Source organism: Arachis hypogaea, chromosome 18 (genome assembly GCF_003086295.3).
Source record: "Arachis hypogaea cultivar Tifrunner chromosome 18, arahy.Tifrunner.gnm2.J5K5, whole genome shotgun sequence".
Classification (NCBI taxonomy): Eukaryota; Viridiplantae; Streptophyta; class Magnoliopsida; order Fabales; family Fabaceae; genus Arachis; species Arachis hypogaea.
The window spans coordinates 1,950,283-1,963,140 of NC_092053.1; the positions used below are offsets into that span (position 1 = coordinate 1,950,283).

A 12,858-nucleotide genomic window follows, 5' to 3' on the forward strand; every position below is an offset into this window, starting at 1 on the left:
TAGGTGAAGCCATAGTCCTATAAATTTTTGGTCAATTGGATTATCATTTCAACTTGATTATTCTTTGGATCTTCACGTGAAAACTCTAAATACTTTTTATGTTATATAATAAAGGGGTTTAATTTAACCAGCAGGACAAACAAAAACGGTGGAGGGGGTTAATTATATTGTTTATGTGGTCAACTTAAAAATTAGAAAGAGGAAAATATATATTTAGAAAAAGAATATAATCGACAGAATTTAATTTACCCATATGATCTTTTCATTTGCTTAAGGCTTAAGCTCAACAAAGGTTCATGGACTAAACAATAGAGAATGTAAAGTAAGTGTGTAAGGACCGACCATGTTATCACTACTAATTCTTCCATTTGAATCTAATCTGAACAAGACATAAAAGACAAAATATTGTCAGATAACGAATATTGAGGTAACTTTCAATACATATTCTAGAAAAGGTTTCACTCCTTATATCTACCGTTATATCATAGATAAATCACTTATTACACTCTACCACAGTACAAATATACCTCTCAATCTCAAGCTTTTTTATTTTATTATTAATTTGGAGGGAGGGGGATGGAGGTAATAATAATTAATTCATATATATGTAGCAAATTAAAAAAAATATAGATACTTGTCTAAAACAAATAAATATTAATGTCTAGATCCTCTTCTTGGTTTTAGATATATTTTGAAACAATTATTTGATGGTTCACTTAAGATCAATATCATCAAATTTGATGGGTTTTTCCAACAATTAACTAGTTGAAATTAATCAGCATTTATTTTTCTTAAGATCTTATATTCAAGTTTTGTAGTCAACAAAAAATTTTGTGATGTGAGAATTTTACCCCTATAGTATATCTAGCGTGATGCATGAAGACTAATTAAGGTAGCTTTGTTATTATAATGTAGTTAGTTGGCTTTAAAAATTGTAATAGTTGTTTAATAAAAAAAATTATAAAATTTATAAAACTCAAGACTAACCTTTTAGTTGAATTATTCGAATTTTGTAAAGATTATTAATTAGATGAAAATGTTTTTATATATATAAAGCATTTTCACATAAGTAATCCATCTTTTTTCTAATTCAAAGTGCTAATACATTTATGATTGGGTAATTAACAAAACAATAAGCACACAAATTAACACTGCGTGTGTCAGTGTGTGTATATATAAGCTAGCAGATAAGCTAACCTTGCCATGGCTTTTGGTGATGATGATGCGGGGAAGAAGAAGAAGTAGAGTTGATGCAGTTACTGATACCGGCAATGGTGAGGATATCGCTATGAGAGAGAGGCCTAAGCCCCAAGAAATCCCTGGTCATTCCCTCGCCAGCACCGTCATTGGCGCCAAAAGCGTCGTCAAAAGAGTTGATGACGTGGTGGAGGAGAGACGGAGAAGAAGCAGGAGGCGGGAAGAAGCCATGGTGAGCGAAAGCAGTAGGGTCGTCACGTGAGGACAAATTCAAACCAAAAGTGTCAGACACGTGACCCTGCGGGTGGGTCCTGATGAGCTGTGACTGTGAGTGTTGTGCGGATGAGCTGACGGTGGTGGTGGTGGTGGTTGCACCCATCTGCGCTGCTTTCTGAAGCAACGCAGTTGCTGACATGTGCGCTGTGGGTCCAATTACACCGCTAGGGTTAGGGTTTCGATTTGGTACTTGTTCATCCAGATCCAACCTTGGAGTCGTCGTCGTAGTAGTAACTGACGAGAAATCAAGCCACGGTGTCATGGTGCTGAAACTACTTTGCTGCTCTTGCTTCAGTGAGAATCCATGGATTTCATGAGATTGAGACTGAGATACAGCTGTCACAGCTCTCGCGCTTTCTTCTGCAAGCGCATCACAAAACGCTCTGTGCGTGATAAAACTGTCCCTCCTGAAATTCAATTCATCAAGACACCAAACTCGAAGAAACCGTTAGTTAGTTAGTTAGGTAGTTAGTTAGTTAGTTAACCTTGAGAAGAGGGTGCCGCAGTCGCATCGGTACTCGCGAGTGCCGCAGGTTTTGGAGTGAGCTTTCCAGTCGGATTGAACGGCGTACTTCTTAGAGCACTTGTCGCATTTCCACTTCTTCTCGCCGTGCTTCCTGCTGAAGTGCTTCTTGATTCCGGTGAGGTCTCCCAGTGCTCTGCCGGGATCGTGGTGTACGCAAGTTGGCTCCGGGCACACGTACACCTTCTTCCTCACCACCTCCGTCTTCGTTCTCTGCTTCAGCTTCCACGGCAAGTTGTGGCCTCTTCTGTGCAGCTGCAGATTCTGGTCTCTCTGAAACCCTTTCCCACAGATCTCGCATAAGAATCTGTTCGTCGCCATCAGAGTCTTCGGTGACAACGCTATTACTTCAGCATCAGGGTCTATATACATAACATAACATACCATGTTTAATTTAATTAAGTAGCTACAGAGTTTAGTTAATTAATCAAACTTATATATATATACCTGGGTTACCAGGGAGGCTTCTCTTCTTCTTATTAACTTGTCCATGAGTTTGAGATGGTGGTGGTGGAGTGAAGTTTGACATGTTCTCTTGAATTACTACTCCTGCTAATGCTTGCTTCTTGTGTTGTTGTAACATATGAGCCCCTTCAATTCAACATCTTGTCGGTCCCAATAAGGGTGTTCTATAATTCTGGGATCTAAGTATATAAGCTAGGATAAGGAATTACTAAACTCCTCACTCCTTACCTTAATTAGAAAAAATTGGAAAAGAAACAACAGAACAGAACAAAGTAAAGCAAAGCAAAGAGAAGCAAATTAAAAACTACAACCAAGTCTTGATTAGAAAAGTGTTTGTTAAATATGAATATGAACCAAAATAATATGATTAAACTTGGATGGTTAGCTTGCTATTATTATAGCTACTTCATTGTTTAGTTTTGGAACCAACCCAAGAGACAATTTTCTGTTTTTACTTCTTAGCTTCTTCTTTATCTTATTTTAGGAAAGAAGAAGAAGAAAGTGTTGACAAAGAGAATTAGTAGAAGTAGTGAAACCAGATATATATATGGTGGTACAGCAACTTCAAGCTTCCAAAATCATAATCACGCAACAAAAACACAGTAATTGCACCACACACACAAGTATGAACAAAAATGTAGACCCAGTTGTTGAAACTCAGAGAGAGAGAAAGAGATGTGGATGAGGGAAGGGGATTCTCCACAAAACCCAAGAAGAGAAAGAGAAGGGAGAAGGCAACCCTACCCTACAACCAAAGGACTCTGACGTAGCACTTTCTGTCTTTTCCTCTCTTCTCTCTTTCTCAACTTTCAAACCAATTAACCAACCTGAGATGGTCAAGTGATCAGCTCACTCGTCCGTTTAAATAAGTGTCGGGGATTCGAATCACACCTTATGCATGCAGCAATTCATTGGCCAGTGGCAGATTCTTAAATAAAGCTTCGATCTGCGATAGATTAATTCTTAGCCTATCGAACTTGAAAATACCGTGGACAACAAAAAAAAACTCTCAAACCAATTTTTTTTCCTTTCTTTTTTTGTTTTTGTTTACTTATGTTATTTTTTTTAACTCATTAAGTTAAAGGTTAATTCGTCCTAAATTTAAATTTTATTTAAAAATTTGTTAATGATCAATAAATTATTACATATACAAAATAAAATTCAAACGTCAAATACTTATCTAAACAAACGAATAAACTAACCTTTTAAGCAACCCAAATTTTTTTTATTATTATTCATTCATTTGCTTGCTTTTCTAACAAAGCTCAATTCTTTTCTCTCTAAAACCTTTTTAACAGAGAGAAAGAAAGTCCATTCCACTTGTATTATTTATTTATTTAACATAACATGATGGATGCTTTCTACGTTTTACAGTGACATGATTGATCCATTGATTCAATTCTAACCGGCATGGCTAAAAGCCTTAGCTTACACCCTAAATTCTTCTTTATTTTATCATTATTCTACCTATTTCGCTATTCAAATTATTTCTGACAATTTTGTATCTCTTGCATGCTCCATAACATGCCAATAATTCTAAACAAAAAGATCTTGTTAGGTTCCGGATCTACAACGCAACACAAATTTTGTCGCCCTTGTCATTTTCATTTTCAAAATTTGTCATTATAAATATTTATATGATAAATTATCTATATGATAATATTTATATAAATAATTAGAAGGTATAGTGTAGTGTATAGGATGAAGCTATAGTTAGAAGCGTGTCAAATTGCGTGGCTGACACTACTAATGTTGTTGTTGACTCCACAGTCAATAATAACACTGCAAAACTAGTGAACCCTTTCAGCGGAATTTTTGACTTCCATGTGCTCTTGTTACTCAGTATTTGACTCAACATTTAATAAACTAACCCCGTTTTATATATTCTTTGTACAATTTCGTTGCATTATTAACAGTATTTTTGTCAATTTCTGTTAATTTTTATTTATAATTATATTTAATAAAAATATTTTTTTATAATTTTATTTAATAAAAATATTTTTATAAATATATTATGTTGTACTCTATATTTTTCCTCCCTTGTATTTACATTAATTTTTTCCAATTATTGAACATTGGACTTTTCAACTTTATATGTCTCACGGTTTATCTTTAAGAATATAAAATAACGTGAACCATATACTATATATGTTAGGTTCCAATTAAATGGCTACTATTCAATTGCCAAATATTAATTAAAGAGTCGTAGTATATATATATTATATATATAGTGACGACAATTATGAATGCTTGTAAATGTATTTAGATTTTGACAAATTAATGAAAGGAATATAAATATTTTTAATGGGGTATGTGGGTAGAGCAGAACTGGATTTGTTTTTGTTTATGTTAGTTCAGCTTTCGAGATGCCTGCACCTTATGTACGAGCTTTATAAAAATAAATTAAAAAAATAGTTATTGTTATTATTGGGCATGGAAATTAGAAAAACATATTTGTTTTGTCATTATCTTGTTTTATTCTTCAATGATTAAGGTTTTGAAAATGGGATCTTGCTCGACTCAAGTCTCAATGTGCTCTACCAGCTCATCTCTGCCATTAAAAAACACAAAGGAACAAAGGTTATTAATGCAACGGTATATATTATTATATATGATAATAAAATCAAAAGGGTACGGTGTCATGGTAAAAAGACAATATTAGAAGTTAGAACAACTTTACTCAAAAGAAATTTGCTGCTTCTTAGTAATGTAGGTCAAATTATAATGCATCGACTGTATTAGAGACTAATTTTTTGTGATTTTATCATGTCGAAAATTAGGTACGAATTTTAAAAATATGTTCGGTTATTATTTAGGATTGGGTCCGAATTAAAGCAAATTCGATTTTATCCGATATATATGCACTCTAAAGAAATTAAAAAAATGTATATATGTTTTAAATTAAGGAGTACTAGGGAGTTAGTAGATTTTATGATTTGTAATAATCAATTAGTTATTAATAGTGTTTTTAATGGTGTGAGATTTCATCTAATAGTAGAGAATTACTCATTTTTCTTTTGTTGGTTAAATGCTGGTCAGATTTTAATAAAAATGCTATTCCGTTAGACTTTCTCTTAAATTAATTCTAATATTATGTTATATTAATTATAAGTTTATTGTTTATTTTTAATTACACTTATTGAATTAGAAAATAAATAAAAAAATATCAAATTAGAATTTGAACAAATTCAAGTTCAAATATGGATATTAACTTTTCAATAACAAGTTTTCTCTTTATAAATAACTACATCATAAGTTTTTTTTATAAATTATTGTTAAGGTTTTAAAGGTCCGATTTTTATCTACGAGTTTAAAGACAGGTTAGGATTCACACAATAAATTTGGTATATATTTAGCATCGGATTTGAGTTAGGATGAATTCGATTTCATCCGGCCATATACACTTCTAATATGGATATGATATTGGACATGTATCTATTATTATTATTATTATTATTATTATTATTATTATTATTAAAGATAGGAGACTCGAACCCGCAATCTCTTAATTGAATATGGGAAGATTATGCTATTTGAGTTATAATTCATTGGCATTATTATTATTATTATTATTATTATTATTATTATTATTATTATTATTATTGCATAATCCATTTTTATACTATATTTAGGTTGGTTTATGCTTCACTATTGGTCACGAGTAATGCAAGCATCATTGAACCAGGAGTACACGGGTCTGCATGCGTATAAAATTCAAATTGAATATTACCAAATTAAAGCAATGTATTTATCTTTAATTTATAATTGCAATCATGGTCCATGTATACTACTTGTTAATGTTAGAATTTTATACGGTGGATTGGATCTACTCACTTCCTTTTGTTCATTAACTGGGTAATCATACCACTAACACATATTAGACTTCGATTCTGGAATATATATATGATTCCATAAATTAATAAGTTAATATTAACCATATGAATCTATGATAAACATTTGGCACGAAAAGCACCACCGAAAAAGCGTGACACTGTTATTTGACACTCATTGCTATTGCATCATTCCAGAAAAGATCGATGCTGGGTGTTCTTGCCTGGTTCAGCCGAGCTATATCCTGCCTTAGCCGAGCTATAACTTGTTTTCCAGCGAGAGTTGGCCGACCTATTATCCGAATCAGGATATGCCTTGGTCACCAAATGAAACAGGAGGGGGAGCACCTGCAAAAAGCACTCCGACGATCAAGTCAGTTGATGAGAATTATGAGAAGAGTTATTATCTTAGAAAGATGACCTACCTTTTAAATTCTGATAGTTCTCTTTTATAATTAGGGAACGAGGATAACCGTTTTCCGACGTTTAAGAGGATTTAATACCCTTTCCGACGTTATTGAATCAAATCATTTATAATCATAATTCGACGAAGTTAATATATCGGTTACAAGAAAATTAGCCGAGCTATAACTTTCCAGTGATGTATAACGGTCATAACACAGCCCCCAAGCTTAGCCTGGTTTAAAATGAGGCAGGTTGAGCTTTATGAATCTGAATTATAGCTCGGCGTGAGGGAGCCCCCAGATCAACGTGTCTCATTGGCTATTAAAGGAAGTTAAACTTTTTATTATTTTTATTTATTTATTATTATTATTATTATATATATATAATTTATTTTATTTTATTTTATTTTTTTTATTTTTTTTTTTTTAAGAAATTGGAAAAGCCGTGACAAGTGCCATTTAATGTTAACTGTAATCAAAAAATGGTGCAATTTCCTAAGCAGGCTTGTATCCGTTGGAATGGGGTTTTAATGAAGGGTTGGGATTTATTGTGGAACTGAATGGTTTATTGAATGGATGGCTTGGAATTAATTCAAGTTACACTTACTGAAACAAAGCGTTGTGGTTTTAACTATTGCTGGTTCCAGAGACACGAAGAGAATGACTCAAAGAGGTTAGTAAAAATACTCTTTAACCTTTTAGTTACTTTCTGATTTTTCAAAAAGGAAAAATGGTTGAGAAGAAAGTGAAGGTTTTGCCTAAGGTTGATGATGATGAATCTTACGAATGGGTAGACAATGATGTTAAGATAAGAGCTTCTCTTTTTGTTGACAAGGGGAGTGTTAGTGAGGTGAATTTATCCAGGATTATTAGGCCTGGTTTTCGAATTGAGTTGCTGCCATGCAATCGCATGGATCGTGTGTTTCATAGGAAGAAAGATTTTGAAAACTTCTTTATGTATAGCTGTGTTCTTGAGGAACTTTTCATTAAACTACCTTTCACAAAGTTTGAGTGTGATGTATTAAAACAGATGAACTGTTCACCCTCCCAAATTCATCCGAATGGGTGGGCATTTTTAAAATGTTTTCAAGTTTTGATGCAGTTTCTTGAAATTGAACCAGAAATTGAACTTTTCTTTAGCCTTTTTCAAGCCAAAGGGGTCTGGAAGGGGCTCTGGGTTAATCTGAACAGCACCCCTGGATTTTCTGTTTTCAAGTTATACAAATCCTCTTTCAAAGATTTTAAGGAAATGTTTCTTAAAGTAAAAACGGTTGACGAAGAATTTCCATTTTATTTGGATGAACACTTAGGTGAGAAATTTCCGATTTATTGGTGCTGTCAACCCCAACACATATTAGGCCCTGAGCTTATAACTCCTAGGAATGAATGTATATTAGCTTTCCTTATGGAAATGGTCAGCAAGGGTGGTTTAATATCTGTTTCACATTTGCTTCCCTGGGATGAAAATAGAGCTTCAGTCAAGAATTATTTTGGTGAGGGATCGTAATTTATCTCAATGGATTTTGATGATGTACTTATTTATCGTACTAACTGTACTTTGTTTTTGCAGCTGGGAAGTATCCCGGGGTTTCAGCATCAAGTCTGAGGGCCCGTTTCAAAGTAAAAAATTTCGAAGGGTCTTCATCAAATCTGGAAAAAATGGAAGGTGAGGCTGAGGTTAACCAACCGCCACCGAAAAAGAAAGGCATTGTTTTCAAAAAGAGGAAGTCTGAGGTAGTTATCGTGGATGCAGAAGAAAAGGAAAAGGCAATTCAACTTGATGAATTATCGAGTTTCACTGTGAAGCAAGAAAGACTTCATGTTTTTGAAGACGGGAGGGACGGCTCGTCTGTATGGGATAGAAATTTTCCTTTTAATGTTGTGGCAGACGAAGTTGGTCAGGCTGCTTCTGATGTGTCTCGTATTGATGAGGTTGGGGATGTGGGTATTGATCAATTCATGCAGGTGAGGCTTGCTTGCTGCACATTTTACTTAGGAATATGTAGTTGCTATGATATTTATTATGTGAGTTGTGTTTGTGCACCAGGTATTAGGGTTTCGGCTGGTCAGCATAGGCCGGAGTCAGGAGAAAAAGCATAGAAAAATGCTACGGACTGCTGCAGAGAGTGATGTGCTTAAAGGGCAGTTGGAATCAAAAGAGTCTGTCCTAAGTAAGCTTAAAAAAGAACTTGACATAGTTAAGGAAGAATTAAGGTTGGAGAAAGAAAATCATGAAAGAGATGTTGAAACTCTGAGAAAAAAGGAGAACGATTTATCTATTATGAGTGAACAGATGATTGAGGTTACTTTAAAAATGAAGAAGATGGAAGCTAGCCGAGAGGCAGAGATCTTGGACGCTTTTGCCGAGGGTTTCGAGCGTGCTGTTACCCAAGCAAAATTCATGGTGCCAGATGGGAATTTTACTGCCATGGATCCGAGTAAGGTAGTTCGGGAGGGCCATTTGGTGGATGATGAGGAGGTCGCCGAGGAAGGCGATGATAACTTAGCTGATTGAAAAAGATGTTTTTATTTTAAGTATTTTAATTGTGTTTTGTTTTTGGAAGGCTTCTTCTGACACATGATATGTGAAAGCCTTGTAAGAACTGATGTTTTAGACTGTTTTGAGTATGGAATTTTTGCTGACTGCATTTATCTGTTAAATTAGGCCTTGTCTGTTCCTAATTTGTTGTTCATACCTCTGATAAAAGAGGATTTGATTATGAGGCTGTATTGCTTAAACGATGTTTAACATAGTTTTTGCGCATTCGTCATCTAATGCGACTTTTAGTTTGAAGAAATAGATCTTTTTTGCTGAAGTAACAACGTTGTTATAATAGAGTAAGAAATGAGCGTATTCTTGTATGGCAAAGTCGTTATTGTATAAGAATTTGGTAAAAATAGAAAGGAAACATTTATTGAATGCAGTACCTGTACAAATTCAAATCAGGTAAGCTAGCCTCATTAAAACCTCCTCGAGCAAAACCTCTCTTTGGGAAAAATCTCGGGGTAGGAAAAAGAGTACTAGCGTGCTGCTGTGTTTAACTGTAATATTGTTTTAAGGAACTGATATTCCAAGTATTGGGTAGTTTTGTCCCGTCCAATCTCTCCAGTTGATAAGCTCCTCTGCCAAGGACTTCATGTATTCTGTAAGGTCCGTCCCATGCTGCTGAGAGCTTTCCATGGGAGGAAGGTCTTCGGGCTTCTTCAGTCTTTCTTAGTACCAGGTCGCCTATATTAAAAGATCTTGGTTGTACTCTTCGGTCATGCCGCCGACCTATCCGTTGTTGTAGTGCTTGATGTCGTACAGCCGCCATGCTTCGCACTTCTTCAATTAAATCAAGCTTGGATTGCCGAGCTTGTTCATGTTCTACGGCTTCTGTTCGGAAGGAGCCATGTGAGACTTCAATTGGTAGTATTGCTTCTGAACCATATACCAAACGAAATGGTGTTTCTTTAGTTGTTGAATGCACTGTAGTGTTATATCCCCACAGTATTTCGGGAATAAGCTCGGCCCATAAGCCTTTGGCATCATCAACCTTTTTTCTTAATGCTTGTAGGAGAACTTTATTTGCCGCCTCTGCTAATCCGTTTGACTGTGGATGCTCTACTGACGAAAAGTGTTGTTTTATTTGCAAATTCTGCAAAAAAGCTTTGAAATTATGGTCGGTAAACTGGCGACCATTGTCAGTGATGATATGTCGAGGTAAACCAAATCTACAAATTATGTTCTTCCATACAAAGGAGATCATTTGACTTGAAGTAATTCTTGCTAAAGGTTGAGCTTCAATCCATTTAGAAAAATAATCAATTGCATCAACTAAATATTTCACCTGTCTCGGAGCGGTGGGAAAAGGTCCGAGGATGTCAATTCCCCATTGGTTAAATGGCCAGCTTACCACTGAGTGATGCAGGTTTTCAGCTGGTATGTTAATGATCGGAGCATGCTTCTGGCAACGATCGCAGGTTCTGACCTTTTTCCTGCTGTCTTCCCATATTGTCGGCCAGTAAAAACCAGCTCGGAGAATCTTTTGCGCTAGGCTTCTTGCTCCAGAATGTATTCCGCAAATGCCTTCATGAGCTTCATCAATAACAAGGTCGGCCTCCGATCTGTCTAAACATTTCAATAGAGGTCGAGAATAACCTCGCCTATACAAATCGTTATTTAAAAGTGTAAAGAAGGATGCCTGTCTTTTAAATTTTTTCTGATCTTTGACTTCCTCTGGAATATCCCCATTTCTGAGGAACTGTATATAGGGCTTTTGCCAACTATTTTCATGGACGATGTTAAAAGTGCCGATTAGATTTATACTCGGCTTATCCAGGGTAGACTGTAAAAGTGTGGCAGTGTGTGATTGAGTGGTAGCTAGTTTAGAGAGTAAATCTGCTCTGTGATTTTGTTCCCTAGGTATATGAGTAATTTCAATCTTTGAAAAACTGCCCACAAGGTGGCTGACAATATCTAGGTATTTTAACAAGATCGGATCCTTGGTTTGAAAATACTGATTTACCTGCTGGACAACTAATAAGGAATCACAGTAGACTTTTAAATCAGTAACATGCAATTCAATTGCTAACCTGAGTCCAGCAATTAGTGCTTCGTATTCGGCCTGATTATTGCTGGCCCTAAAGGAAAATCGAAGAGAATGCTCGACGACAACTCCTTCAGAATTTTCCAAGAGTATTCCCGCTCCTGATCCTTGGGGATTTGATGCTCCGTCAACGAATAATACCCATTGCATACTCCCTGTTTCTGGGTTTGGTCCGGTGAACTCGGCAACAAAGTCGGCCAAGTACTGGGATTTTATAGATCCTCTGGGTTGATAATGAATATCAAATTCCGAGAGTTCGATAGACCACTTGATTAACCTTCCAGCTAATTCGGGTTTAGCGAGTATCTGGCGTAGCGGCTGTGTAGTTCTGACGTTGATTGTGTGGCTCTGAAAGTAAGGACGGAGCCTTCTTGCAGAGAATACCAGCGCATAGGCGAGCTTTTCCAACCTCGGGTAGCGAAGCTCGGCGTTCTGCAATGACTTGCTTACAAAGTAAACTGGTTGTTGTATTTTCTGGTTTTCTGCAACAAGAACAGAACTAATTGCCATATTAGTAATTGATAAGTACAAATATAATGGCTCGCCGATCTTAGGTTTTTGTAAAACAGGTGGTTTAGAAAGAATTTCTTTTAAACTTGTAAATGCAGCTTCACAGTTTTCATCCCATTGAAAAGTTGTATTTTTCCTCAAACACTGAAAAAAATTAGAGGATTTAGATGCCAAGCACGGCAGAAATCTCGACAACGCCGCTAATCTCCCTGTTAATCGCTGAACCTCTTTGATCGTTGTGGGACTATTCATGTCGAGGATTGCTTGACATTTTTCGGGGTTTGCCTCAATTCCTCGGCTGGTAAGTATGAAACCGAGGAATTTTCCTCCTCGTACGCCGAAGGCGCACTTTTCAGGATTAAGCCGCATGTTATAAGCTCGGATTTGGCCGAAGATTTCAGTAAGATCATCAATGTGAGAGTGGTCGGCTTTTGTCTTGGCGACCATATCGTCGACGTACACCTCAATGTTCCGACCTATTTGCCGGTCGAAGATCTTATTCATCAGTCGTTGGTACGTCGCACCTGCGTTCTTTAAACCAAAAGGCATCACATTATAACAATAATTACCATATTCTGTTATAAAGGCTGTTTTCTCTTGGTCTGATGGATGCATAAGAATCTGGTTATAACCAGAGTATGCGTCCATAAAACTCAAGGTACCATAACCACAGGAGTTATCTACTAAAGTATCAATGCATGGTAATGGATAAGCATCTTTAGGACAAGCTTTGTTTAGATCAGTAAAGTCGACGCACATGCGCCATTTACCATTACTTTTCTTTACCATGACAACATTGGCTAACCATGTTGTAAATCTGATTTCTCGGATGAAATTTGCGTCGATGAGCTTCTTGGCCTCGGCCATGGATGCAAGCCTCTTCTCGGTTCCAAGGTTTCGTTTTTTCTGAGATACTGGTCGGGCGGCTGGACTTATTGCCAGTTTATGTGTGATCACAGAGGGGTCTATGCCTGGCATGTCTCCGGAGGTCCAAGCGAATAGATCGGCGTTCTGTTGTAAAAATTGGACGAGTTTTTCCTTTTCCCCATCTTTAGTGGATGTTC

The 12,858-nt window shown here is 36.1% G+C and overlaps 1 protein-coding gene across 1 annotated transcript; it reads right to left on the reverse strand.

Annotated features, from left to right (window-relative positions):
• Positions 1-227: 227 nt before the first annotated feature.
• Positions 228-3,299, reverse strand: LOC112770648 (protein indeterminate-domain 11). The gene is made up of 4 exons (XM_025814974.3): positions 2,444-3,299; positions 1,959-2,358; positions 1,198-1,880; positions 228-379 (listed from the first exon to the last, which is right to left on the reverse strand). Exons 1-4 carry the CDS (start codon positions 2,577-2,579, stop codon positions 375-377), a joined length of 1,224 nt encoding a protein of 407 aa, XP_025670759.1. The 5' UTR covers positions 2,580-3,299; the 3' UTR covers positions 228-374.
• Between the last annotated feature and the right edge of the window lie 9,559 nt (positions 3,300-12,858).

Excerpts from the sequence above, each read along its gene's own strand:
- LOC112770648 (XM_025814974.3), bottom strand. The coding sequence starts at position 2,579 with ATGTTACAACAACACAAGAAGCAAGCATTAGCAGGAGTAGTAATTCAA. Across the intron at positions 2,359-2,443 it reads AAGCCTCCCTGGTAACCCAG|ACCCTGATGCTGAAGTAATA; the intron begins GTATATATATAT and ends TTATGTATATAG. Across the intron at positions 1,881-1,958 it reads TGCGGCACCCTCTTCTCAAG|GAGGGACAGTTTTATCACGC; the intron begins GTTAACTAACTA and ends ATTGAATTTCAG.